The 25,821-nt window shown below is 42.9% G+C and overlaps 1 protein-coding gene across 13 annotated transcripts in view; it reads left to right on the top strand.

Annotated features, from left to right (window-relative positions):
- The window catches only part of ZZEF1 (zinc finger ZZ-type and EF-hand domain containing 1), a 134,562-nt gene that overhangs the window by 70,535 nt on the left and 38,206 nt on the right, over window positions 1–25,821 (top strand). For all 13 annotated transcript variants that reach the window (XR_013535446.1, XR_013535447.1, XR_013535448.1 and 10 more), the window contains 9 exons: window positions 1,592–1,671; window positions 4,486–4,579; window positions 6,019–6,487; window positions 8,268–8,432; window positions 11,844–11,963; window positions 12,976–13,137; window positions 14,759–14,888; window positions 16,909–17,047; window positions 18,953–19,118. Coding sequence is in view for 8 of the 13 variants with exons in the window: in XM_078372525.1 (XP_078228651.1) it covers window positions 1,592–1,671; window positions 4,486–4,579; window positions 6,019–6,487; window positions 8,268–8,432; window positions 11,844–11,963; window positions 12,976–13,137; window positions 14,759–14,888; window positions 16,909–17,047; window positions 18,953–19,118 (1,525 nt within the window). In the remaining 5 variants the exon portion in view is untranslated. The remainder of the gene's footprint in view (window positions 1–1,591; window positions 1,672–4,485; window positions 4,580–6,018; window positions 6,488–8,267; window positions 8,433–11,843; window positions 11,964–12,975; window positions 13,138–14,758; window positions 14,889–16,908; window positions 17,048–18,952; window positions 19,119–25,821) is intronic.

Genomic DNA, 25,821 nt, shown 5'->3' with positions numbered 1-25,821 from the left:
TGGAAGGCATCCTGCTGTGGGAAAGTTCAGGCTGTGTTCAAATATCACATACCTCTTTGCAGAGGAGAAAACACACAGTCAGCTGTGGGAACTAGAAATGTCTTTCTGTATGCAGGTTGTTTCTAGAATGCCTGCCATGGTTGGTTTGAAGGAGGCAAGGCTTGTCTTAGATCTTTCTATCTCTGCTTTTACTACATTGTTACAGATACTGTATGTCTAAGGACTATTTCTGAGTTCTATAAGACTGAACTACCATGAGAATGGTCTTTGTCTAGCAAATTTGCTCATCTTTGTCTAAAAATTGGTCACTCTTCTGGGTTAGAAAGGTCAGGGAGGAGTTTTTCAATTTAAATATAGGCTTCATGAGGGCAGGAACTTTGTCAGTTTTTCTCAGCAGAGCATTCCCAGTGTCTGGTATAGACCCTAGTGTATTTTAGGGCTTCAGAAAATACTGCATTGTAGCATAGATGCAAAAGAGAGCTTCACACTGTTCTAGTATATTACCTTTTGGGTTTTAGATGAAGATAAGGGGCAAGCCTCATAGATCTTTCTTTAAAAATTTTTTTTTTGTTATTTTTCTAATTATAAAAAATACCTATTTATATAGAAACTTAAGTATAGCAAAGCTTAAAATAATTATCAACTAGTCTCACCACTTAGAACCTTTATGAACATTTTTCTGTGTACCTGCACTTTTATCTAGGTATATTCATATATATCCATACATTTTTGTTTGCTTGTTTGTTTTTAGAGACAGGGTCTTGCTCTGTTGCCTAGGCTAGAGTGCAGGGGCACAATTGTAGCTCCCTGTAACCTTGAATTCCTGGTCTCAAGTGATCCTCCTACCTCATCTTCCCTAGTAGCTACGACTACAGGTACATGCCAGCATGTCTGGACAATTTTTTAATTTTGTAGAGGCAGAGTCTTGCTATGTTGCCCAGGCTGGTCTTGAACTCCTGGCCTCAAGCAATCCACCTGTCTCGGTCTCCCAAAGCACTGGGATTGGAGTTTGAGGCTGCAGTAAGCTATGATGGTGCCACTGCACTCCAGCCTGGGTGATAGAGCAAGACTCTCTTAAAAAATTTTTTTTGAGTAAGAATAATAAAAATAAGCAGTGCTGGGATTGTAAGCCTGAGCTGCTGCACCGGGCTTCATGTTTTAAATATATATACTCTCTTTATTCAAGATTATTTTGTTTATACTGTTTCCTAAACTGCTTTTTTACTTCATATGCCATGAACTTTCTTCTTTATCAATAATTAACTTTTTTACCCACTGTAAATATTTTAAAATTTTTACTCTTAGTATTTTTTACGTTTTACTTTTAGTATTTTACTCACTTTTAAAATAATTTCTATTTTAGAAGTTATTAGTTTGAAAAAAGTTAGTTTGAAATAACACAAGAACCCATACAGGTATTCGTGGCTTAATTGATTATTTTTTTCCCTAAGCCTTTCTTACCACCCTCAATGTGTGAATGTCAGGAGGAGTTTTTCTATACTTCAGCAGATTTAGAAGGTCTTTAGTGTTAATGTTGCAGTAGTGAATTGTGTTACCTGAATGTAATTGTCATCTCTGCTTCTTTCCCCAGTCAACAGTGGAGGCAGAATAGCCCTGAGTGAAGAGTTTGCACAGGTTTATTCCTTGGCAGATGGTATTCGAATATGGATGGTAAGATTTTCCTTTGCATGTGATTTTAATATATTTTAGGTTTTTTACCATGGCATCATGGAATTAAGCTGAATTGTTCTCTTCTCAAGAATATAACTTCAGGGTTTTCATTAAGCTAAAGTTTAGTGACATGAATAGATGTAAAATAATTTACAGCCCTTGAAATCATAGTCAGGATAGTGTTGAACATAGAAGAAATGGGATTTAGTTGAGCCTCCCCCGATCCCTGCATGGAACTCCACAGATGTGGAGGAAGAGCATTGCTTTACATACAGTAGCCATGGACAGTTTTAGGTAGAAGAGAGGTCTCTCAGATCTGCATTTTAGAAAAGTGATTCTGCAGCAATATTTGTGACAACAGTAACCTGGAAGAACCAAGTGTCTATTAGTAGGAGGACAGACAGAAAATTGCATGTCATTGTATAGTACTGTATCACAGTGTAAATATGATATACTGTATTACAATAAAAGTGAAGGAACTAAAGCTACATGTGTCAGCTCTCACAAACTTTGATGAACAAAAAAAGCAAGTTGTAGAAGAATGCATCAGTATGATTTTACACAAACCAAATCCGCGTGATACGTACATAAATATGTAGTAAAATTATACAGATGCATGGTAGTACCAAACACCAAACTCAGAAGAATTGTTTGTATTTCTTGGGCATGGAGATGAGTACCTACATAGTAGTAGTATTCTCTTTTGTTTTTTCTTTTTCTTTTTTTTTAAGACGGAGTCTCACTGTCGCCCAGGCTGGAGTACAGTGGCATGATCTCAGCTCACTGAGCCTCTGCCTTCTGGGTTCAAGTGATTCTCCTGCTTCAGTCTCCTGAGCAGCTGGGATTACAGGCACCCACCACCACACTCAGCTAATTTTTATAGTTTTTTTAGTAGAGATGGGGTTTTACCATGTTGGCCAGGGTGGTCTCAACCTCAGGTGATCCGCCCACTTCGGCCTCTCAAAGTGCTAGGATTGCAGGCATGAACCACCATGCCTGGCCAGTATTCTTCTTTATATATTTGCCTGCATCCTACATGTTATATAGTAAGGGGATGGGAGAATCTGTAAATAACTGGGTAGAGGATGGATAACGAAATTGAAAGCAGACTTGCAGGAGTTATAGGAGGATGGCTTCTGCAGTGTAGGGGAGGAAATGACCAACAGGACTTTGTGACTGCTGTAAGTGGGGAACAGGAAGAAGGAATTTAGGACAGTTCTTAGGTTCCTGGCTTGGGTCACTTGGTGGGTGGTAGAAACATAAGAAAAACGCTCGTGAGCCGGGAGCGGTGGCTGACGGCTGTAATCCCAGCACTTTGGGAGACTGAGGCAGGCAGATCACGAGGTCAAGGGATCAAGACCATCCTGGCCAACATGGTGAAACCCATCTCTACTAAAAGTACAAAAATTAGCTGGGCGTGTGGTGTGCACCTGTAGTCCCAGCTACTTGGGAGGCTGAGGCAGGAGAATTGCTTGAACCCGGGAGGCAGAGGTTGCAGTGAGCCGAGATTGTGCCACTGCACTCCAGCCTGGCGCCTGGCAACAGAGCTAGACTCGTCTCAAAAAAGAAAAGAAAAATGCCCTAGGATCTGGAAATGTGGAGGTAAGTTCAGAAGTTCAGTTTTGGACTGGTCAAGTAAGAAGACATCTGGGTTGTTATCTGAGATATCTATGCAAAAAGATCATGGTTTTTGCCATTAAAAGTAATGGCAATTATTTTTTTTTTGCTATTAAAAGTAATTAAAATTTAATTACATTAAAATTACTTTCAGTGGCAGAAACCACAATTACTTTTGCACTAACCTGATAGTTGGAGAATTTAGTAAATGGAAGAATCTAAAGGGCTGATTTTTCACTGAACTGTCAAGGCAGAGATGGGGATGACTTCCAGTCATTTGTAATAGTTTGTTCATTTTTAATATGAATGTATCCAGGAACAGACAGCCTTGGACAGAATTTACAGGGACTAACTAGAACATAGTTAGTACTCAGTGTAGACTGGATAAACACAGACCAAGATGAACAGGTGTTGCAAAAGAAACTAGAAGGAGAATCAGAAGAGGATGTCGACCGACAGACCAAGACCGTAGCATTTAAAGAAAAATGGTGTCTGATAAAGTCATCTACCACAGACAGTTCAAGTCAAAAGCGTTTGGCAGTTGACAAGGTGCATTGTAGATGATGCTTCTGGTTTAGCGTAGGGCAGACTGCCTGCAGTTGGATGAGAGGCCACCCTTCTCTGCAAGACCTTGGCCTCTCATATATCACATATGGCCCCCTACCTGGCTGTCAGTGTTGTGGCCTATGCCACAACCATTGCCTGGGCTGGTACTAAAAGCACCATTCTCTACCTGTAAGTCTCAGAATCACGTAGAGATGTTGCCTCATTCAGAGTAGAATATGGATGAAATTTTGGTTAAAACTCTGCGGCAGACTGGGTTTATGACTCTAGCAAGACTCATCATTTCTCTAGATCTCAGCTGCTGCTTTATCAGTACCAGATGGGTTTTAGAAAAAGCCCCCTCCAGCACCCGTGTCCTAGAAATCTTTAAGTAATAAGGTTGTGGGAATTACAGACCCCTCCTAAATAACACATAGTTGAAGAAAAGGTAGTTTTGTTGATACACGGTCAGACCGCTTCAAAGCCTGGATGACTTCCAGCACAAACAAGAACAGCTTGGTTCTGTATCCTCAACTGCAGCAGCTGTAAAGGACCCTGTGATCTCAGTGCTGTGTGCTTTTGAAGTAGTTTGCTGGGGCTACCTTTGCTTCCCCGCCTGAACAGCATAATTACGTGGCTCAAATTCTCCCCTAGTTAGAGATGAAGCAGAAGTCCCTGATGAGCCTGGGGAACGAGGCAGAAGGAAAACGCAGTTCGGAAGCAACTGAGGTGAACCCTGAGAGCCTGGGTGAGTGTGCTAACACCAGCTGTTGTCCCTGAGCCTCTGCTTTTGTTGTAGAGCCTGGAAAACCAATGACTCACCTTCTGGATTATCTTGGTTGAGGCTGTGTTGACCTAAGGAAAGTAAATCAGGTGCTAAATATAGTATCCAAGGATGTATCATAAACAGAAAATGCCAGAGAGGAGTAATTTTTTATTGACCTTCTCCACATGAAGCATCTTTCTAAACACTTCTCTTAGGAGACATCGGGGACTTTTTGAGCTACATCTTTTTTGTTTCTTGAGATGGGGTCTCATTCTGTCACCCAGGCTGGAGTGCAGTGGTGCAGCCCTAGCTCACTGCAGCCTCCCACTCCTGGGCTCAAGCGATCTTCCCACCTTAGCCTGCTGGGTAGCCGGGACTTTAGGCAGGTGCCACCATACCTGATTAATTTTTTTTCTTCTTTGTATCCCCCTTGCCTAGCAATTTAAAAAATTTTTTTAGCGGTGGGTGTCTCACTATGTTGCCCAGGCTGATCTCAGATTCCTGGCCTCAAGTGATCCTCCAACCTCAGCCTCCCAGAGCACTGGGATTATCATGAGCCACTGTCCTTAGCCTTGTTATATTTTAAAGTGTGCTCACACTGAATATTCAGTGAAATTAAAGAATTACTATTATTTTTTAAATATGATGGTTGCATTTTTTTAAACTCATATATTTTTGAGAGAAATATTCTAAAATTTTTACTGATGAAATAGTGTGGTGCTGGAATGTGCATGAAAATAATCTAGGGAGTGGGGAGTTGATAAGGGTGAAACAAGATTGGCTGTGGGCTAATAATTACTGAAGCTGAATGACAGGTACATGGAGAGGTCCTTATGGTATTTTCTCTATATAGATGTTTGGAAACATATACAATAAAACTTTTTTTAAAAGTGTGCTGATGGTCCTGGTGAGATTTTGATTTCTATAATTAGATAAAATTTGATTCTGTTCTTCTCTTCTGTCAGTAGATATGTATATCACTGTATCCGTTTTTTTTTTTTTTTTTTTTTGGAGACAGTGTCTCGCTATGTCACCCAAACTAGTAGTGATCTCTGCTCACTGCAGTTTCAACTTCTTGGACTCAAGCAATCCTTCAGCCTCAGCCTCCCAAGTAGATGGGACTATAGGCATGTGCCACCATGCCCCGCTAATTTACTGTATTTTTTTAATAGAGATGGGGTTTCACCATGTTACCCAAACTGGTCTCAAACTCTGGAGCTCAAGCGATCCTCCTGCCTTGGCCTTGGCCTCCCAAAGTGCTGGGATTACAGGCATTAGCCACTGCACCAGGCCTATATCATTTTATTCACGAAGCTGTCTCTTGCCCTAAATCATGACGTTTAAATAGATCATTTTCTCTCCAGAAGTAGGCAATACATTTAAACTTTTTTTTTCCAATTATGATTCTTATTTGCATTTAGCAAAAGAGTGTATTGAGAAGAGTCTTCTATTACTAAAGTTTCTGCCCACGGGCATAAGTTCACAAGAAAGCTGCGACAAGTTGGTGACTGCTGATGAAACCAATCATCTCCAGCCACTTGACAAGCGCCAGAGGACAAGCTCTGTGGTGGAAGAGCATTTCCAAGCCTCGGTATCTCCCACCAAAGCAGCACCCCCTGCCACAGGAGACTGGAGTCCTGGCCTGGACACCCAGCCAAGGCTGCTGCCCAGCAGTGGCCTTCCTGCCGCAGACGTGTCACCTGCTGCAGCTGAAGAACCCTTGTCACCTTCCACACCCACCCGGCGGCCTCCCTTCACCCGAGGGCGACTCCGGCTGCTCTCCTTTCGATCCATGGAGGAGGCCAGACTGGTGCCCACAGTGAAAGAGAAATACCCTGTGCTGAAGAACGTCATGGACTTCATTAAGGACCAGTCGCTCTCGCACAGGAGGTAAACCAGTCATTACCTTCCTGGCACTTTCTCTTTTTTAGCTGTAGCTACCCAGTCTAGTCAGAGGCTTGAAGTTCATGTTAAAAACAAGCAAATAACGTTTAGGATAGATCAAGACTTGTTGTAGAATATTTAGGAAATTTTTTGATTATTTTTTTTTTCTTTTTCTTTTTTTTGAGACGGAGTTTCGCTCTTGTTACCCAGGCTGGAGTGCAATGGCCCGATCTCGGCTCACTGAAATCTCCACCTCCTGGGCTCAGGCAATTCTCCTGCCTCAGCCTCCTGAGTAGCTGGGATTACAGGCACGCGCCACCATGCCCAGCTAATTTTTTGTATTTTTTAGTAGAGACGGGGTTCCACCATGTTGACCAGGATGGTCTTGATCTCTTGACCTTGTGATCCACCCGCCTCGGCCTCCCAAAGTGCTGGGATTACAGGCGTGAGCCACTGCGTCCGGCCCTTTTTTTTTTCTTTAAATAAGTAATTTTTGGCTGGGCACAGTGGCTTATGCCTATAATCTCAGTAGTTTGGGAGGAGCACTTAGGGTCAGGAGTTCAAGACCAACTTGGGCAACATAGTGAGACCCCATCTACAAGAAATGTTTTTAAAAAAATAGTTCATAGCTACCATTAAATAGAAAAAAAAAAAAAATTAGCTGAGGCCAGGCGCAGTGGCTCATGTTGGTAATCCCAGCACTTTGGGAGGCTGAGGTGGGCAGATCACCTGAATTCAGGCGTTTGAGACCAGTCTAGCCAACATGGTGAAACCCTGTCTCTACTAAAAATACAAAAATTAGCCAGGTATGGGGGTAGGCAGCTATAATCCCAACTCCTTGGGAGGCTGAGGTGGGAGAATCTCTCAAACTTGGAAGGCAGAGGTTGCAGTGAGCCATTATCACGCTGCTGTACTCCAGCCTGGGCAACAGAGCAAGACTCTGTTTAAAAAAAAAAGAAAAAAATAGCTGAGTGTGGTGGCACATGCCTATAGTCCCAGCTACATGGGACGCTGAGGCAGAAGGATCACTTGAGCCAGGTAGGTTAAAGCTACAGTAAGCCAAGATTACATCCACTTCACTCCAGCCTGAATGACAGAGTAAGACTCTGTCTCAAAAAAAAAAAAAAAAAAGATGCTTTTTCATGTAAGATTTATGTATTGCACTGTATACAAAGTATATCTCAAGAATGTACTATTATAATTTTAAAAGGAAGCATTTTTTGGGTAGCTCCCACTTATAAATTTGTCTTATTTTAACCCAGGGAGAAATTTAGCATTTGGTATTTTCTAGAGACATGGTCTCCCTATGTTACCCAGGCTGGTCTCGAACTCCTGGGCTCAAGGGATCTTTCTGCATCAGCTAGGATTACAGGTGTGAGCCACCATGCCCAGCCAGGATTTGATATTTTCCAACAAAATTATTTGTTCATAGGCCTTCATCTCTGGAAGTATTGCATGGTTAAGTTAGTGAGGAATTTCCTGTCCTGAGAATTAAAGCTTTGTCTCTATGGAAAGTGAAAATATCAATGATCCTTTTTAATTAATTAACTTAAATATTGGGTTGCTGGACTTTTGGACAGTAGGCATGAACAGATTTATAGTGCTGCTGAGTGAAGATTTAAAAATAGTAAAGAGGTATGGGTACTCTTCCTACATGGTGTTTCTAATGCCTCACAATAGTATTTCCTCCTTGATATATGGCATCAGGGCTTTGTGGGGGGAATATTTTCTTTCTGCCCCAGCTCGAGAGATTTCTAGGTATTCCTTACTTGCGTTGTGTCTCCAGCATTGTGAAGGTCCTGGCCCTGAGAAAAGCCCAGGCCCAGGGCATCCTGGAGGTCCTGAAGATAACTCAGTACTGTGCAGAATCCCTTGGGCAGCCTCACTGCTTCCAGCCACCTTTCATACTTTTCCTGTTGGAACTTCTGACCTGCCAGAAAGATTTCACCAAGTAAGTACAAATGACAGGCCCACAAGGAAAATAATGAAGAGCGTTGTAAATAAATCCCGATTGCCTTCTCTCATTAATAACTGTATCATTTCTATATAGGATACAAACATACATTTTTGGTTAATTCATTCTCTCATTCCAAGGAAAGATGGGTTATGTCCTTTTAGTGTGTAACTGCCAGGAACACATTTATTGCTCCTGGTGAGTTGATCAGGTCAGCTTTACCAGATGGTCAGAATTGCATTTCTCCTATACTCATATACATCATTTGGCTTCTGGAAACTGTGAGCTAAATCTAAGGCTTACAGAAATGATATTAATCTGAGTACCTCACAAGGTGATTCTTTAGATTAACTCAGTAAATACCTTTTGAGTGTCTCGTGAGCTAGGAAGTCTTCTGGGTGTTATTTGTGCAGCAGTAGACAAGGCAGATTTTGTATTTATATTGAGGAGAGAGAGAGACAATAAAAAAATAAATAAATGAAAAAATACCAGATAGTGATATTGTTATGTGGTGATTAATACAGTGACCTAGTTTGGATGGTCAGGGAAGGCAGGCTGAGGAAATGAAAGCTGGGAGATAAATGACCAGTTAAGATCAGATGGAAGAGCCTTAAAGGCAGAAGGAAGAGTGCAAATGTTCTAGAGTGGTGAGTTAGCCCAAGAAGCAGAAAGAAAACAAGTGTGACTGAGTGACGGAAGATGGGATGGGATAAGGTCAGAAAGGCAGGACCCTTATCACCATAAAGGATTTTGATTTTATACTGAGTTGTAGTTGGAAAACCACTGGAGATTTTTGAGCCCAGGAGGATCACACTTTGTTTTATATTTATAAAAGATGCCCCTGGCTACTGAGTGGAAAAGGGTGGAAATAGAAAAGCAGTTAGGAGACTGGCAGTAGTCCAGGCAAGAGATGATAGTGGTTTGACCCAGAGAGAAGTACTGGAGATGGAGGGGAAAGGATGAGATTCAGAATATATTTTATAGATAGAATTGTCAGGACTTATGTGTAGATATGATAGAGGGTAAATGAAAGAAAGGAATCATGGGAAACTCCTAGGATTTATGAGTGAGGAGCTGGTGGATAGTGATATATTTTACTGAGGGAGAAAATATGGAAGAAATAGATTGGGGTGAAAATCAAAACTGCTGTTTTGGCCATGTTAAGCTGGAAATGCTTTTTTGTAAAGATATAAAGTTATGGAAAGAAGTCAGGACTAGGGATATAATTTGGGTGCGGTTGGCATGTAGATGGCATTTAGGGCTATTGGAACTGCTAGAAAGAGTGCAGAGGTACACAAGGGGCCCAGGACTGAGCCTTAGGGGAACTTTTTTACTTAGAAGTTGAGTAGAGGAAGGAGAGTTAGTTAGGGCGATCAAGAAGCAGTGGCCAGTGAGGTAGATCAAAAACCAGGGGATGCTGGTGTCCCAGAAGCCAAGAGAAGAATGGATCTCAAAAGATAAGAACATCATCAGGTGAGTGTCCATCCTGGAAAAAAAAAAAAAAAAAAAAGAATGGTCAGTTGTGTCAAATACTGATGTGAGAGTGAATGAGATAAAAACACAGTAAGGCAACAGCCTTACTGGAGCCATGGGACCAAAAGGCCAGTGAGACTGAGACTGAGGATAATAAAATGGCGAGAGAGACTACAGACATTTAGCTTAAGAAATTTGGCCCCAAAGGGAGCAGAGAAATGGGGACGTTTTTGGAGGGGGATGTGGGATCAACTGAGGGTTTTAAGGAGGTGTAAGAGTACTTCTGTGTGCTGGTGGGAATGAATCAGTGACAAGGAAAGTTTGATTCAGGAAGAGAGGTGATAATTTGCAGTAGCAGTTGTGTAAGTAGAGAGACTGGCCTTTGATTGAACCAGGGAGGCACTTCGTTTAGTAGTGGGGAAGCAGGACACACAGTGTCCACAAGCTGGCTGGTAGATATTTGGTGGTGCAAAGGTAAGGGAATTCCTATGTGACTGTTACTTTTTTTTTCTTTCTCAAGATACCTAAGTTTTTCTTTTAAAAAATAAAAAGTAAGGACAGTCATCAGAGAGAACGGAAAAATGAGAAGGAGGTAGTGGTGGCATAAGAAGAAGCAGGAAGGGGTTTTTTGGTGGGGAGTGGGAGTTGGTGTGTGTATGTTTGAGACAGAGTCTCACTGCATCACCCAGGCTGGAGTACAGTGGCACCATCTCAGCTTGCTGCAGCCTTCGCCTCCCAGGTTCAAGTAACCATCCAACTTGGCCTCCTGAGTGGCTGAGATGATAAATGTGTGCCACTACGCCCAGCTGATTTTTCTATTTTTGCTAGACACCAGGTTTCCCCATGTTGGCCAGACTGGTCTCAAACTCTTGACCTCAATTGATCCGCTCACCTCAGCTTCCCGAAGTGATGGGGTTACAGGCACGAGCTACTATGCCTAGCCTACAGGAAGGTTTTTAGATAGGAATTGAAATTGAGAAAGCCAGTCCACTGAATTACCTGACAATTTTGAGTGCTTAATTGATGATTATGGTTGTGAATTTGAAGTGATAGTAGTCGACTTGGTTGTGTGGTGTTTCCTCCACGACATTCAGTTGTTTTAATGTAGGTATAAGATTGCTCAGGCAAGTACTTGGAGGAAGGAAGGGACATGGGAGTTGGTGTTTGCCGAGCTGTGATTATGGGCCGTGGAGTCTAAGCTGAGAAGCGAGCAAAGAGAAAGCATGGCAGGAGTAGTAGATGGTGAACACGAGGCAGTGTCCTGGGCTAAGGCCTGTTGGCATTGAAGAAAGGGATGCTGTGGGAGTCCTACCTGGGTGAGCAGGAGAGCTGGGGTCAGAGCAGGGTGCTCTGGCGTCGGGATTTCAGAGATGATGTCATCACATGATAACAAGGTCCAGGAAATGACCATCAAACTGGGATGGCTAAGGGCACGGAAAAGAAGATAATCAGAGATGAAGATGGCAGAGAATTGAGGGAAGAAGGAATGGAGACATCATTCTCATGGATATTGAAGTCACCAACGTGGCCAGGATGAAGGTAGAAAAGACAACGAGCTTGGTGCCGAAGTCACCAAGGAAGGGAGGCAGGGGGTGAGCATGATTGTGTGGAGAGGATAGAATGAGGCGATTTGTGAAATACTTAACACAGTATCTGGCACCCAAGTAGTGGTGGGAGGGGTGGTTTTCTGTATTCACAAAGAAGATAATCTAATCTCCATACTTCTGAGTAACTCTCTTGACCCAGTCAAATGTATTTGCTTGCTGCTTTGTGCATGACTTTCTGTAGATGTTATATTTTTATTTACTTGAGCTCCTGTGCCACTTTGTTCAGCTTGCTGCCGCTGGCTCTTTTTCATGTACGAAATCATGATTGTTAAGTAGAATATAATATGTTCTGGCAATTAAGTGAATCAGTGATTTCCTCTGTTTCTAGTTATTTTGGACACTTGGAAGGCTGTGGTGCCAATCTACACAAAGAAATTCGAGACATTTACTATCAACTGGTTCTGTTTTTGGTCAAAGCAGTTAAAGGATTTAGTAGCATAAATGACAGGTACTGGCTAACTTTATCATTTCTAGGGAAAGAAATGTATTTTTTTTCTGATCACCAAATAAATATATATTCACTGTGAAAAATACCAAAAAGCACAGAGGATGAAATAGAAACAACCTCAAATGTTCCCACTTAGAGAGCTAATCACTAATGTTAACTTAATTCATGTATTTCCTCCCAGTCCTTTTTCTGTCTCGTGTGTATAATTTCTGTTTAAGGGGATGAATCTAGATTATTCTAAGAATTTCTAACCTATTATTTTCTGTTGTGGTATATTAGGGGTTTTTTTTGTTTGTTTTGAGACAAGGTCTCGTGCTGTCACCCAGGCTAGAGTGCAGTGACTCAGTCATGGCTCACTGAAGCCTGGACCTCCCAGGCTCAATCGATCCACCCACCTCAGCCTCCTGAATACCTGGGACTACAGGCATATGCCACCTTGCCCTGCTAATTTTCTTTATGTTTTGTAGAAATGGGATTTTGCCATGTTATTCAGGCTGGCCTTGAGTTCCTGGGCTCAAGCAATCTTCTTTCCTCAGCCTCCCAAAGTGCTGGAATCATAGACGTGAGCCACCTCGCCCAGCCAGTATATTATGTATTATGTGCAGTTTTAAAACTGGAGTTTAAAGCCGTTTCCCAGTCATCTTAGTAAGTGGTTTAGACATAAGCCTCAAATCAAATGATTCTTCTGTAAATCTATACTGCATAACCTTGGCTAATTTGGAGCTGGCCCTGATCTTGCAGTTTTTCTGGAGGTGATTTTTACTTCTTAGTTCTTTACCGTAAGATACTCCAGTGGTGGTCCTGGCAGGGCAGAAACCTTACTTTACACCTTTCAGAGTTTTAAGCTTTGAAGAATGTTTGCGTGGAGTATGAGAAATTTGACAGGAACCTAAACCAGCAGTGTGAAGTTCCCTTCTGCTTTCAATTACAAACCCCGTCACCTACTTGAATGCTTCTTTGCCTCTGTTGTGATGGGCAGTGCTTATAACTGTCACTTTCATGGCCCCTTTAGGTCCTTGCTGCCTGCCTTATCCTGTGTTCAAACAGCCCTGCTTCATCTTTTGGATATGGGCTGGGAACCCAGTGATCTCGCCTTCTTCGTTGATATTCAGTTACCAGATCTCCTCATGAAAATGTCACAGGAAAATATAAGTGTCCATGACAGTGTGATCAGGTAAGAGCACGGTCCTGCACTCTGCAGTTCCTGATGTGGATTATGACACACAAGGATCACAGTAGAGGCGTTGAGAGCACAGTCTCGGAGCTAGACTGTCTCTCAGAGCCTGGCTTGGCCACAGCCTAGCAGAGTGGCCTTGTACAAGTCCTGTAATCCCTCTGTGCCTCAGTTTCCTCATCTTTAGAGCTGCAGATAACAATGGTGTGGCCTCCCAGGCTGTTGTGAAGAATACCTGAGTTATATATTTCAGCGTTTAGAACAGCATCTGGCATGTGGTAGAGCTATGTGCATTGGTGGTCTCACGAGCTCTGAGGCCTAGAATCCCCTGCATTACAGAGATCTTATTATAGCTTGTTGAATAGGGAAGTCCTCTTCCATAATTTTTGTTACGTGTATGATGTTAGCCACTCTAACTCTTGCACATTATAAGGACCTACGTTAGAAAAAAATAGTGCATTGAAGGTTTTTTCCCTCTGACTTGACCAGTATCATCTCTCCACTCTGCTCAAGTCCACTTCCCAATTCGCAGCTGTTCATGTGTAGAGAAGAAAGAAGAGGAGAAGGGGAGAAGGAATGTGCCAGAGGAGAGAACTGTGAGGAAGTAAATGAATGAGTCAACACTGGGACACTTTCACTCTCTCAGGAGAGTGTTCCAAGGGAAAAGGGACAGAATTTGAGCTGTCTCTATTTCACGAACCTCAGCCATTGCCTTGCTGGTAGAGCTCCCTTGGCAGAGACAGGGGACACAGCTTGCGGGGGCATCAGTATGTGGTTCTTGGCTGTGGAACTGCTTGCAGTTTTTTACGCTTCATCTGCCGTGGGTGCTGCAGTCCTCAGGGATGGAAGCACGCCCTTCACAGCAAGCCCTCCTAGCACCCAGCCCAAAGCTTAAGTATGAGGAGGCCTAAAACCATTTTATTGGAATGTATGAATTAATGAACCTGTATTTATTGCTTGGTAAATATTTTGTATTTGCTGTCAAGCAAATCATTTTCTGTTAAAGTTCTGGTTGCTAAAGTAAGCTGTGAACTGAAATTATGGAAATTTATAATTTTGAAAGGAGCTTATAAGATTATCTACCTGAAACTCTTTATTTGAAATGAAGAAACTGTCTATGGCCATACTACCCTGAATGTGCCCGATCTTGTCTGAAATGGGGAAACTGAGGACCAGGGCTGAGTCAAGGCCTTACAGCAGCTGGTGGTAGAGCTGAAGTCACAGTGTCTCCTGATTCCCTTCTCATACTGATTCCAACAGGATATGCTGAGCATGTCCAAATCAGACTTTAAAAAAAAAACTAACTTTATTTGACCCTAGTGCCTGGCACATAGTAGGTTCACCATAAGTGATTATCCAGTGGGATTATGCCATGTGGTACAACCTTTCAAACTCTTAATTTCTTCTCTCTGGTAGTCTACTCTGGAAAGGGCTTCTTTCTTGGCATATATCCACCAAATACTTGACAAATCCTGGGACTTTGAAAAGCAGTTGACCTTTCCCTCTCAGAAGTTGAAAAATACCCAATATAATAGACCCATAGTACTTAGAGTCTGCTAACCAGCCCTTTCCTTGGTGATTGGGAGAGGCATGCTTTTCTCTCTTTATGTCCTTCTTTCAGCCAATGGAGTGAAGAAGATGAGCTTGCTGATGCCAAGCAGAATTCAGAATGGATGGATGAGTGTCAGGATGGCATGTTTGAGGCCTGGTATGAAAAAATCGCCCAGGAAGATCCAGAGAAGCAGAGAAAAGTAAGACCTCTCAACTAGAGTACTCTGAAGTGATTTACTAGGAGTTTGGAGAGGAGAGTTTGCCTGGGGAGGTTGCAGGTGGTATTTAGTACCCTAGTGAGGGGGTTTCCCCCAATCGCTGAATGCCGCCAGGCAGCCCAGCAAGCTGTGAGCAGTGGGCAAGCAAGGGAAGCTGAGCTCAGCCTCCTGTCAGATCAGCTGCAGCATTAGATTTTCATGGGAGCACAAACCCACAGTAAACTGCGCACGCCAGGGATCTAGTTTGTGCGCTCCTGAGAATCTAGTGCCTAATGATCTGAGGTGGAACATTTTCATCCCGAAATCATCCTCCACGTGGTCCTGTGCAAAAATTGTCTTCCACAAAACTGGTCCCTGGTGCTAAAAAGGGGGACTGCTGCCATAGCGCCTGGTCTTTAACCTTTTTGTAAACCCTGATTTGAGCACACTCAGAGTGGCTCCCTGTCATAGAACTAGATTCATTGGAAAATTGGCTCTTAAAACTGATATAAAATATGAGGTGCCAGTTTACTAATTTACAGTGAGAAATAGAATTGCTGAGGGGCCTGGGTTCTTATGTCTTTGGAGCGGCACACTTCTGTAGACAAGCAGCGTGGGAAGCCACATTTCCATCAGAAAGCTGCCTGGTGAGCATGGGAGCAGCTGTATGTATATGTCAGCGCTACATGACTGAAATGTGCAAAGGCACAGGCCCATAGCCCACTGTGTCCATGTCCACGTCACCTGTTACATCCGTCACTACCACATGTGCAAAGCATCTGCTGCCTCAGATCCATTCATTTTCTAAGTATTGAGTGCCTACTATGTGCCAGCCACTTTGTTCACATAGCACCTCTGTGGTCCTTGGATGGAGCTTGCCACATGGGCTTTTGTGGCTTTTTCTCTCTCATATGTTAATACCGTTTGGGAGCCATTCTGTAGTTTTAAGGAGACTTGGCATATTTGCTCCAGTCTACTACTGTATGGTGACTTAGTGATTTAGATCCCTCATTTCCAGGCCCTAAAGATAAACCGTCCTGCAGTCTCCAGGTACTTTGCAGTAAAGCAATTTGTTTGCTCATGAAGCAGTGCCTAGGCTATCCCTGCAGAAAGTCTGCCTCTAAGTGCCAGGGACAGTACTCCTTTTGCAGTGTTTCCTGTATCTGAACACTGCCATTGCCCAGCCAAGTTTCCAAGCCAGGAACTCGCCTGTTGTTCTTGACCCTTCCCTTTAACTCTTCCCCATAGCCAGGCAGTCACCAGGGTTTCTCACTTCTGCCTCAGCACCTTTCAAATCCATGCACCTTTCGCCCCTTAGTACACCTTTCTTCTCAGTCCCAGCCCTTATGACGTGCTGTGGGGCTCCATCAACGCTTTGGTCATGGTTGGTCTCCCTGAATCCAGCCTGCCCAGCCCTTTGATCCGTTCTTTCCTCGGCTTCCAGACGTACTGTTAGAGCACTCTAGTCTGATCACATTACTATTTAAAAACAATCTGTAATTCCTGAGACTAACATTCAGGGCCCTTTGGGGTTTAACCTTTCTCACTTCATCTGACTCTTCCCCTCTGTCCTGTATTTTGCACACTGTACTATATTCATGCCAATTTCATAAACCCCTCTCTAGTCCCATTTTTTGCTGTCTGTCAGATTTGCTATGCCTATCTGATATGCCCACCTCACTTACCCCCACCCAGCTACTACCTGTTTGTCCCTCGGGTCTCAGCTGAGGAACTTTCTCTTTTGGAAAACCTTCCTTGACCTTCTGAATACCCATTGGTAGCCGTAGTCCTCTGTTCTCTGAGCCTGCTGAATTTACCTGTGAAAGCACTCGTCACAGTAAATGGTCATCATCTCCTTGAGGGAATTCCCAACTAGATGCTGAAGAGCTTGTTAGTCTTCCAACCCCAGCGCCCAGTACAGTGCCTGGAACATTTTAAGTACCTATCGAAAGGAGGAATTGATGAGTGAATTGTGGCCACCTTAGAAGATCTGTCAGTTAATTGTATTTCTTTTGCCTTACAGATGCACATGTTTATTGCTCGCTACTGTGACCTGTTAAACGTGGACATCTCTTGCGATGGATGTGATGAGATTATCCCCTGGCATCGCTACCGGTGTCTGCAGTGCAGCGACATGGATCTTTGCAAAACTTGTTTCCTAGGTAAATTTCATGAACTGAGTTTGCCATATCCAGAAGTAGTAATCATTTCTAATTTCTATGATCTTGTCATTTTAAAAACTGTCATTGTATTAAATAAAAGTACTGCCCAGTGGTACTCTCTGACTTCTTGGCAAACATGAGCCTTATCTCCTCAAGTAAATGAAAACCTCCACAGCTCTAATATCTGTCATCCTTCCTTCTTCTATTATGCTGGGTGTAGCCACTTAACAAACACTCGAGACCAATGTGTGTATGTTCAGTGGAGTTTTCGGGAAATGGTGTTTGCTTCTGCATCATGCAGTGCTTACATGTAGCAAAATACACACACACACACAGACACACACACACGTACACACACACAAGCAAGCTTCAACAGTCCTCTCGTGCACTTGACCTGTAGGTGCTGAGGTTAAACAGATCCACACGTGAGCGCCCTTTCTGTGCATGACCCAGCGGTAAAAGACACAGCACTTGCCCTGGAACCATCATCTATAGTCCAGTGGGAAGACTGGACATATCCACAGAATGTCTATTCCAGTACAAGAATGTGTCTGCTGCTTTATAAATGAGGGTACAGATTTTTTCTGGTAAAGTTTAGAAGCAGCAGCAGCATTGCTTCAGGGAAGGCTTGAAGGAGGTGGAATGAGAATTGGTCTTTGAGGGAAATTATAACTGGATGATGTGTAGGAAACGTTGGGGACAGTATCACCATCAGGGGCATAGCAAGCCCTGGGACAGAGGAGTATCTATAGTGAGTTTAGATGGACATGCTGAAATGTTTGCACCACTAAGTGATGGATTAAGACAAGTGGGGACCCCGATTGTGGGACCCCAAGATAGTGAGCTAGGGAGTTTGAATAGTCTAGAGACAGTGGGGAAGGATTTTGAAGTAGGTATTACTAATAACATGAGGCGTTATGCTAGAGGAAGATGGTTCTGTCTGTGTAAGAGTCTCCTTTAGGAAATAAGTCACAGTATTCCCAAGGGCATGGGAGCCTGGACTGGGTTCATGGTAGTGGGAATGAACAGAAGTAGGCCAGGCATTAGGGGCATTCTGCAGGGTCCATGACAGAGCTTGGAGACCCAAGGGCCTTAGAGTGAGAAGGAGATCAGTGCAGCCCATCTCTTTCATGACTGTTATTCTCTTACTCAGTGGGTCTGGGTATGGTTTTTTTTTTTTTTTTCCATTTTTCTTTTTTTTGAGACAGGGTCTCAGTCTGTCACTCAGGCTAGAGCACAGTGGCGCCATCTCGGCTTGCTGCAACTTCCACCTCCCAGGTTCAAGTGATTTTCCTGCTTCAGCTTCCCAAGTAGCTGGGACCATAGGTGCCTACCACTACGCCTGGCTAATTTTTGTATTTTTAGTAGGACAGGGTTTCACCATGTTACCCAGGCTTGTCTTGAACTCTTGGACTCAAGCGATCCACCTGCCTCAGCTTCCCAAAGTGCTGGGATTATAGGCATGAGCCACCTTGCCTGGCCTTTTTTTTGAAACCTGTTTTCTTCTATGATTCTGAAGTGAAAAAGGAAAAGCAGATATCCTGATCACTCCTCAGTGCTTTTTATCAGGAATACATAATACACGCTTACTCTCTGTTAGAGGAGGGCTCATGGGAGACATCTCACAAATTGACATGTGGACTGTTTCCACCAAATAGCAGACCTGATAATGTGCTTGATCTCACTGTACCTACCATTGCTGAGAAATGGTGTGCCAAGAACCTCAGTCTTCTGCCTCGAGCCACCCAGGCAGAGCCTCCTGTTTCCAGAGAATGCCTGTGGGCCCTGCGTCCCTGAGCAGCCACTTGGGAATGGCCCTGGTGCTGGGATTGGATTGGGTTTGGACACTAGCCCGTCTAGGAGCCCTTTGACTCATCCGACTCTGACTGCTGTGTTTTTCCCCAGGTGGGGTGAAGCCTGAGGGCCACGGAGAGGACCATGAAATGGTCAACATGGAGTTCACCTGTGACCACTGCCAGGGTTTGATCATAGGCCGGAGGATGAATTGCAATGTTTGTGATGACTTTGATCTTTGCTATGGATGCTACGCAGCAAAGAAATATTCCTATGGGTATGTCTCAGATAACCATAGCCACAAAGACTTTTCTTTACATGTTCCTTCACTTGAAGAGGGATTTCTTTCTTTTTTTAAAAAAAGGATTTTTTTATTTACAAATTTAAACATAACCAAAGTAAACAGACTAACACAGTGGACCTTCATGTACCTATTATCCAGATTCATCAGTTCGGAAGATTTTGTAATGTGTGCTTAGTTTATTCCTTTTTCATTTTTTTTTTAATTGCATTTTAGGTTTTGGGGTACATGTGCAGAACATGCCAGATAGTTGCATAGGTACACACATGGCAGTGTGTTTTGCTGCCTTCCTCCCCTTCACCCACATTTGGCATTTCTCACCAGGCTATCCCTCCCCAGCTCCCCTCCCCGCTGTCCCTCCCCTATTCCCCCCAATAGACCCCAGTGTGTAGTACTCCCTTCCCTGTGTTCATGTGTTCTCATTTTTCATCACCTGCCTATGAGTGAGAATATGCGGTATTTCATTTTCTGTTCTTGTGTCAGTTTGCTGACAATGATGTTCTCCAGATTCATCCATGTCCCTACAAAGGTTACGAACTCATCATTTTTGATTGCTGCATAATATTCCATGGTATATATGTGCCACATTTTCTTAGTCCAGTCTATCATCGATGGGCATTTGGGTTGGTTCCAGGTCTTTGCTATTGTAAATAGTGCTGCATTGAACATTCGTGTGCATGTGTTTTTATAGTAGAACGATTTATAGTCCTTTGGATATATACCCAGTAATGGGATTGCTGGGTCAAATGGAATTTCTATTTCTAGGTCCTTGAGGAATTGCCACACTGTCTTCCACAATGGTTGAACTAATTTACACTCACACCAACAGTGTAAAAGTGTTCCTATTTCTCCACATCCTCTCCAGCATCTGTCGTCTCCAGATTTTTTAATGATCGCCATTCTAACTGGCGTGAGATGGTATCTCAATGTGGTTTTGATTTGCATCTCTCTAATGACCAGTGATGATGAGCATTTTTTCATATGTTTGTTGGCCTCATGTATGTCTTCTTTTGTAAAGTGTCTGTTCATATCCTTTGCCCATTTTTGAATGGGCTTATTTGTTTTTTTCCTGTAAATCTGTTTGAGTTCTTTGTAAATTCTGGATATTAGCCCTTTGTCAGATGGGTAAACTACAAGAATTTTTTCCCATTCTGTTGGTTGCCAATTCACTCTAGTGACTGTTTCTTTTGCCGTGCAGAAGCTGTGGAGTTTGATTAGTTCCCATTTGTCTATTTTGGCTTTTGTTGCCAATGCTTTTGGTGTTTTGTTCATGAAGTCCTTGCCTACTCCTATGTCCTGGATGGTTTTGCCTAGATTTTCTTCTATGGTTTTTATGGTGCCAGGTCTTATGTTTAAGTCTTTAATCCATCTGGAGTTAATTTTAGTGTAAGGTGTCAGGAAGGGGTCCAGTTTCTGCTTTCTGCACATGGCTAGCCAGTTTTCCCAACACTATTTATTAAACAGGGAATCCTTTCCCCATTGCTTGTTTTGTCAGGTTTATCAAAGATTGTATGGTTGTAGATATGTTGTGTTGACTCCGATGCCTCTGTTTTGTTCCATTGGTCTATATCTCTGTTTTGGTACCAGTACCATGCTGTTTTGATTACTGTAGCCTTGTAGTATAGTTTGAAGTCCAGTAGTGTGATGCCTCCTGCTGTGTTCTTTTTGCTTAGCATTGACTTGGCTATGCGGGCTCTCTTTTGGTTCCATATGAAGTTCATGGTGATTTTTTCCAGTTCTGTGAAGAAAGTCAATGGTAGCTTGATGGGGATACCGTTGAATCTATGAATCACTTTGGGCAGTATAGCCATTTTCACGATATTGATTATTCCTAACCATGAACATGGAATGCTTCTCCATCTGTTTGTGTCCTCTCTGATTTCGTTGAGCAGTGGTTTCTAGTTTTCCTTGAAGAAATCCCTTACGTTCCTTGTAAGTTGTATTCCTAGGTATTTTATTCTCTTTGTAGCAATTGCGAATGGCAGTTCGTTCTTGATTTGGCTCTCTTCAAGTCTGTTATTGGTGTATAGGAATGCTTGTGATTTTTGCACATTGATTTTATATCCTGAGACTTTGCTGAAGTTGCTTATCAGTTTCAGGAGTTTTTGGGCTGAGGCGATGGGGTCTTCTAGGTATACTCTCATGTCGTCTGCAAATAGAGACAATTTGGCTTCCTCCTTTCCTATTTGAATACCCTTTATTTCTTTTTCTTGCCTGATTGCTCTGGCTAGAACTTCCAGTACTATATTGAATAGGAGTGGTGAGAGAGGGCATCCTTGTCTAGTGCCAGATTTCAAAGGGAATGCTTCCAGTTTTTGTCCATTCAGTATGATATTGGCTGTTGGTTTGTTGTAAATACCTTTTATTACTTTGAGATACGTTCCATCGATACCGAGTTTATTGAGTGTTTTTAGCATAAAGGGCTGTTGAATTTTGTCAAAGGCCTTCTCTGCATCAATTGAGATAATCATGTGGTTTTTGTTTTTGGTTCTGTTTATGTGGTGAATTACGTTTATAGACTTGCATATGTTGAACCAGCCTTGCATCCCCGGGATGAATCCTACTTGATTATGATGGATAAGCTTTTTGATGGGCTGTTGCAATCGGCTTGCCAGTATTTTATTGAAGATTTTTGCATCTATGTTCATCATGGATATTGGCCTGAAGTTTTCTTTTCTTGTTGAGTCTCTGCCGGGTTTTGGCATCAGGATGATGTTGGTCTCATAAAATGAATTGGGGGAAGGATTCCCTCTTTTTGGATTATTTGGAATAGTTTCAGAAGGAATGGTACCAGCTCCTCTTTGTGTGTCTGGTAAAATTCGGCTGTGAACCCATCTGGACCTGGGCTTTTTTTGTGTGGTAGGCTCTTAATTTCTGCCTCGACTTCAGACCTTGTTATTGGTCTATTCATAGTTTCAGCTTCCTCCTGGTTTAGGCTTGGGAGGACACAGATGTCCAGGAATTTATCAATTTCTTCCAGGTTTACTAGTTTATGTGCATAGAGTTGTTTGTAATATTCTCTGATGATGGTTTGAATTTCTGTGGAATCTGTGGTGATTTCCCCTTTCTTGTTTTTTATTGCATCTATTTGGTTGTTCTCTCTTTTCTTTTTTATCAGTCTGGCTAGTGGTCTGTCTATTTTGTTGATCTTTTCAAAAAATCGGATCTTGGATTTATTGATTTTTTGAAGGGTTTTTCGTGTCTCTGTCTCCTTCAGTTCTGCTCTGATCTTAGTTATTTCTTGTCTTGTGCTAGGTTTTGAGTTTTTTTGATCTTGCTTCTCTAGCTCTTTCAATTTTGACGATAGGGTGTCAATTTTAGATCTCTCCACTCTTCTCATATGGGCACTTATTGCTATATATTTTCCTCTAGAGACTGCTTTAAATGTGTCCCAGAGATTCTGGCATGTTGTGTCTTCGTTCTCATTGGTTTCGAAGAACTTCTTTATTTCTGCCTTCATTTTATTGTTTATCCAGTCAGCATTCAAGTGCCAGTTGTTCAGTTTCCATGAAGCTGTGTGGTTCTGAGTTAGTTTCTGATTTCTGAGTTCTAACTTGATTACACTATGGTCTGAGAGACTGTTTGTTATTATGTTAGTTGTTTTGCATTTGCTGAGCAGTGCTTTACTTCCACTTATGTTGTCAATTTTAGAGTAGGTGTGATGTGATGCTGAGAAGAATGTATATTCTGTGGATTTGGGGTGGAGAGTTCTGTAAATGTCTATTAGGTTTGCTTGTTCCAGGTCTGAGTTCAAGCCCTGGATATCCTAGTTAATTTTCTGTCTGGTGGATCTGTCTAGTATTGACAGTGGAGTGTTAAAGTCTCCCACTATTATTGTGTGGGAGTCTAAGTCCTTTGTAAGTCATTAAGAACTTGCCTTGTATATCTGGGTGCTCCTGTATTGGGTCCATATATATTTAGGATCATTAGCTCTTCTTGTTGTATCGATTCTGTTACCATTAAGTAATGTCCTTCTTTGTCTCTTTTGATCTTTGTTGCTTTAAAGTATATTTTATCAGAGACGAGAATTGCAACTCCTGCTTTTTTTTGCTCTCCATTTGCTTGGTAAATCTTCCTCCATCCCTTTATTTTGAGCCTTTGTGTATCCTTGCATGTGAGATGGGTTTCCTGGATACAGCACACCGATGGGTTTTGGTTTTTTATCCAATTTTCCGGTCTGTGTCTTTTGATTGGTGCATTTAGCCCATTTACATTTAGGGTTAATATTGTTATGTGTGAATTTGATACTGCCATTTTGATGCTAGCTGGCTGTTTTGCCCGTTAGTTGATGCAGATTCTTCATTTTGTTGATGCTCTTTAGCATTTGGTATGTTTTTGGAATGGCTGGTACTGGTTGTTCCTTTCTATGTGTAGTGCCTCTTTCAGGAGCTCTTGTAAAGCAGGCCTGGTGATGACAAAATCTTTGAGTACTTGCTTGTTTGCAAAGGATTTTATTTTTCCTTCACTTACGAAGCTCAGTTTGTCTGGATATGAAATTCTGGGTTGAAAGTTCTTTTCTTTAAGGTTGAATATTGGCCCCCACTCTCTTCTGGCTTGTAGAGTTTCTGCTGAGAGATCTGCTGTGAGCCTGATAGGCTTCCCTTTGTGGGCGACCCGACCTTTCTCTCTGGCTGTCCTTAGTATTTTCTCCTTCATTTCACCCCTGGTGAATCTGACAATTAGGTGCCTTGGGGTTGCTCTTCTTGCGGAATATCTTTGTGGTGTTCTCTGTATTCCTGGACTTGAATATTGGCCTGCCTTGCTAGGTTGGGGGAATTTTCCTGGATAATATCCTGAAGAGTATTTTCCAGCTTGGATTCGTTCTCTTCGTCACATTCTGGTACACCTATCAAACCTAGGTTAGGTGTCTTCACATAGTCCCACATTTCTTGGAGACTTTGTTCATTCCTTTTTGTGCTTTTTTCTCTAATCTTGGTTTCTCGTTTTATTTCATTGAGTTGATCTTTGACCTCTGAAATTCTTTCTTCTGCTTGGTCAATTCGGCTGTTGAAACTTGTGCATGCTTCGCGAAGTTCCGTGTTGTGTTTTTCAGCTCCTTCAATTCATTCATATTCCTAAGTTGTCCATTCTTGTTATCATTTCATCGAATCTTTTTTCAAATCTTTTTTCAAGGTTCTTAGTTTCTTTGCATTGATTTAGAACATGTTCTTTTAGCTCACAGAAGTTTCTCATTACCCACCTTCTGAAGTCTGATTCCGTCATTTCATCACACTCATTCTCCGTCCCGCTTTGTTTCCTTGCTGGTGAGGAGTTTTGGTTTCAGGTGTTTTCCTCCTTTTTGTGCTGGTTTCTTCCCATCTTTGTGGATTTATCCACCTGTCATCTGAGTAGTTGCTGACTTTTCGGTTGGGTCTCTGAGTGGACGTTCAGATTGTTGATGATGAAGTATTTCTGTTACTTAGTTTTTCTTCTAACCGTCTAGCCCCTCTGCTGTACGACTGCTGAGGTCCACTCCAGGCCCTGCTTGTCTGGGGTACACCTGTAGCAGCTGCGGAACAGTGAGGGATGCTACCAGTTTCTTCTTCTGTTATCTTTGTCCCAGAATGATGCCTGCCAAATGTCAGTCTGATCAGTCCTTTTTGAGGTGACTCTTTGGATATACAGGGGTCAGGGAGCTGCTTGAGGAGATGGTCTGTACTTTATAGGAGCTCAAGTGCTGAGCTGTGAGCTCTCTTATTCATTCAGTGCTGTTAGGCAGGTACATTTAAGTCTGCTGCAACAGAACTTATAAAACCCCTTTTTTTCCTCAGATACTCTGTCTCGGGGAGTTAGGACTTTCTTTAGAGTATCCGTTGCACTGTCCTGCCCAGCTAGGAGGCAGTCTAGTCACTATTTGCCTGCCAAGGCTCTGCCCTGCTGGCGTGGGGTCTGCCCTGTTGCCATGGGCTCCGCCCTGCTGCCATGGGCTCCGCCCTGCTGCCAAGTGTAATTCCCTGTAGTCCTGTTTATATAGGTATGGTTGAAACTGCTGTGGTGATGGTGGCCTCTGTATTGGCGGTGTCTCTCTGTTATGGCAGGTTGCCTCAGCAACGGCAGGCTGGGAATGTACCTTAGTAGGGGCGGAATGCCTCAGTAATGGTGGACGTCCCTCCCCCACCTAGCTGCACTGTCCTGGGTTCAGCTGTGCCCTCAGTGAAACTCTCAACCCCAAGCGTTTCAAATCACCGTTTTGTTTGTCCCTGTGGGGGTGGGACCTGCCGAGCCTGATCACCTGGCTCCCTGCCTCAGAGCCCTTTTTTTTTAAGTGAATGGTTGACTCTCTCCCAGGTGTTTCAGTCGCCTGCTGATAGGGCACCAGGATCTGTGTGATTTCCCGTGCAGCGACCCACTGCGCCAGCTCAAATGTTGCTTCCTGGGAATCTCCTGGTCTGGCTCACTGTCCAAGTCCTGTTTAATCAGATGGATATGCTAATCTGCCCTCCCAAATCTATGATTGCCGGTTTAACAGGGCACCCAGACCAGTGTGTTTTGTGCGGAGTGCCGCTGCACTGCGGCACCAGCCAAAACGGCTGCACCAGCCAAAACAGCTGTGCTGGCATCCGTGTCTCTCCTATACCTGGGAATTTCCCTGTTCTGTGGGCAACAAAGATTTTTCTGGAAATGTGGCTTGCACTCACCCTCTGCGCCTTCACTGAGAGCTGCAATCCTGAGTTGCTCC

This window comes from Callithrix jacchus, chromosome 5 (assembly GCF_049354715.1).
Source record: "Callithrix jacchus isolate 240 chromosome 5, calJac240_pri, whole genome shotgun sequence".
NCBI classification, from domain to species: domain Eukaryota; kingdom Metazoa; phylum Chordata; class Mammalia; order Primates; family Cebidae; genus Callithrix; species Callithrix jacchus.
The sequence above is the reverse complement of the archived record's forward strand: the minus strand, read 5'-3'. Positions and strand labels throughout refer to the sequence as shown.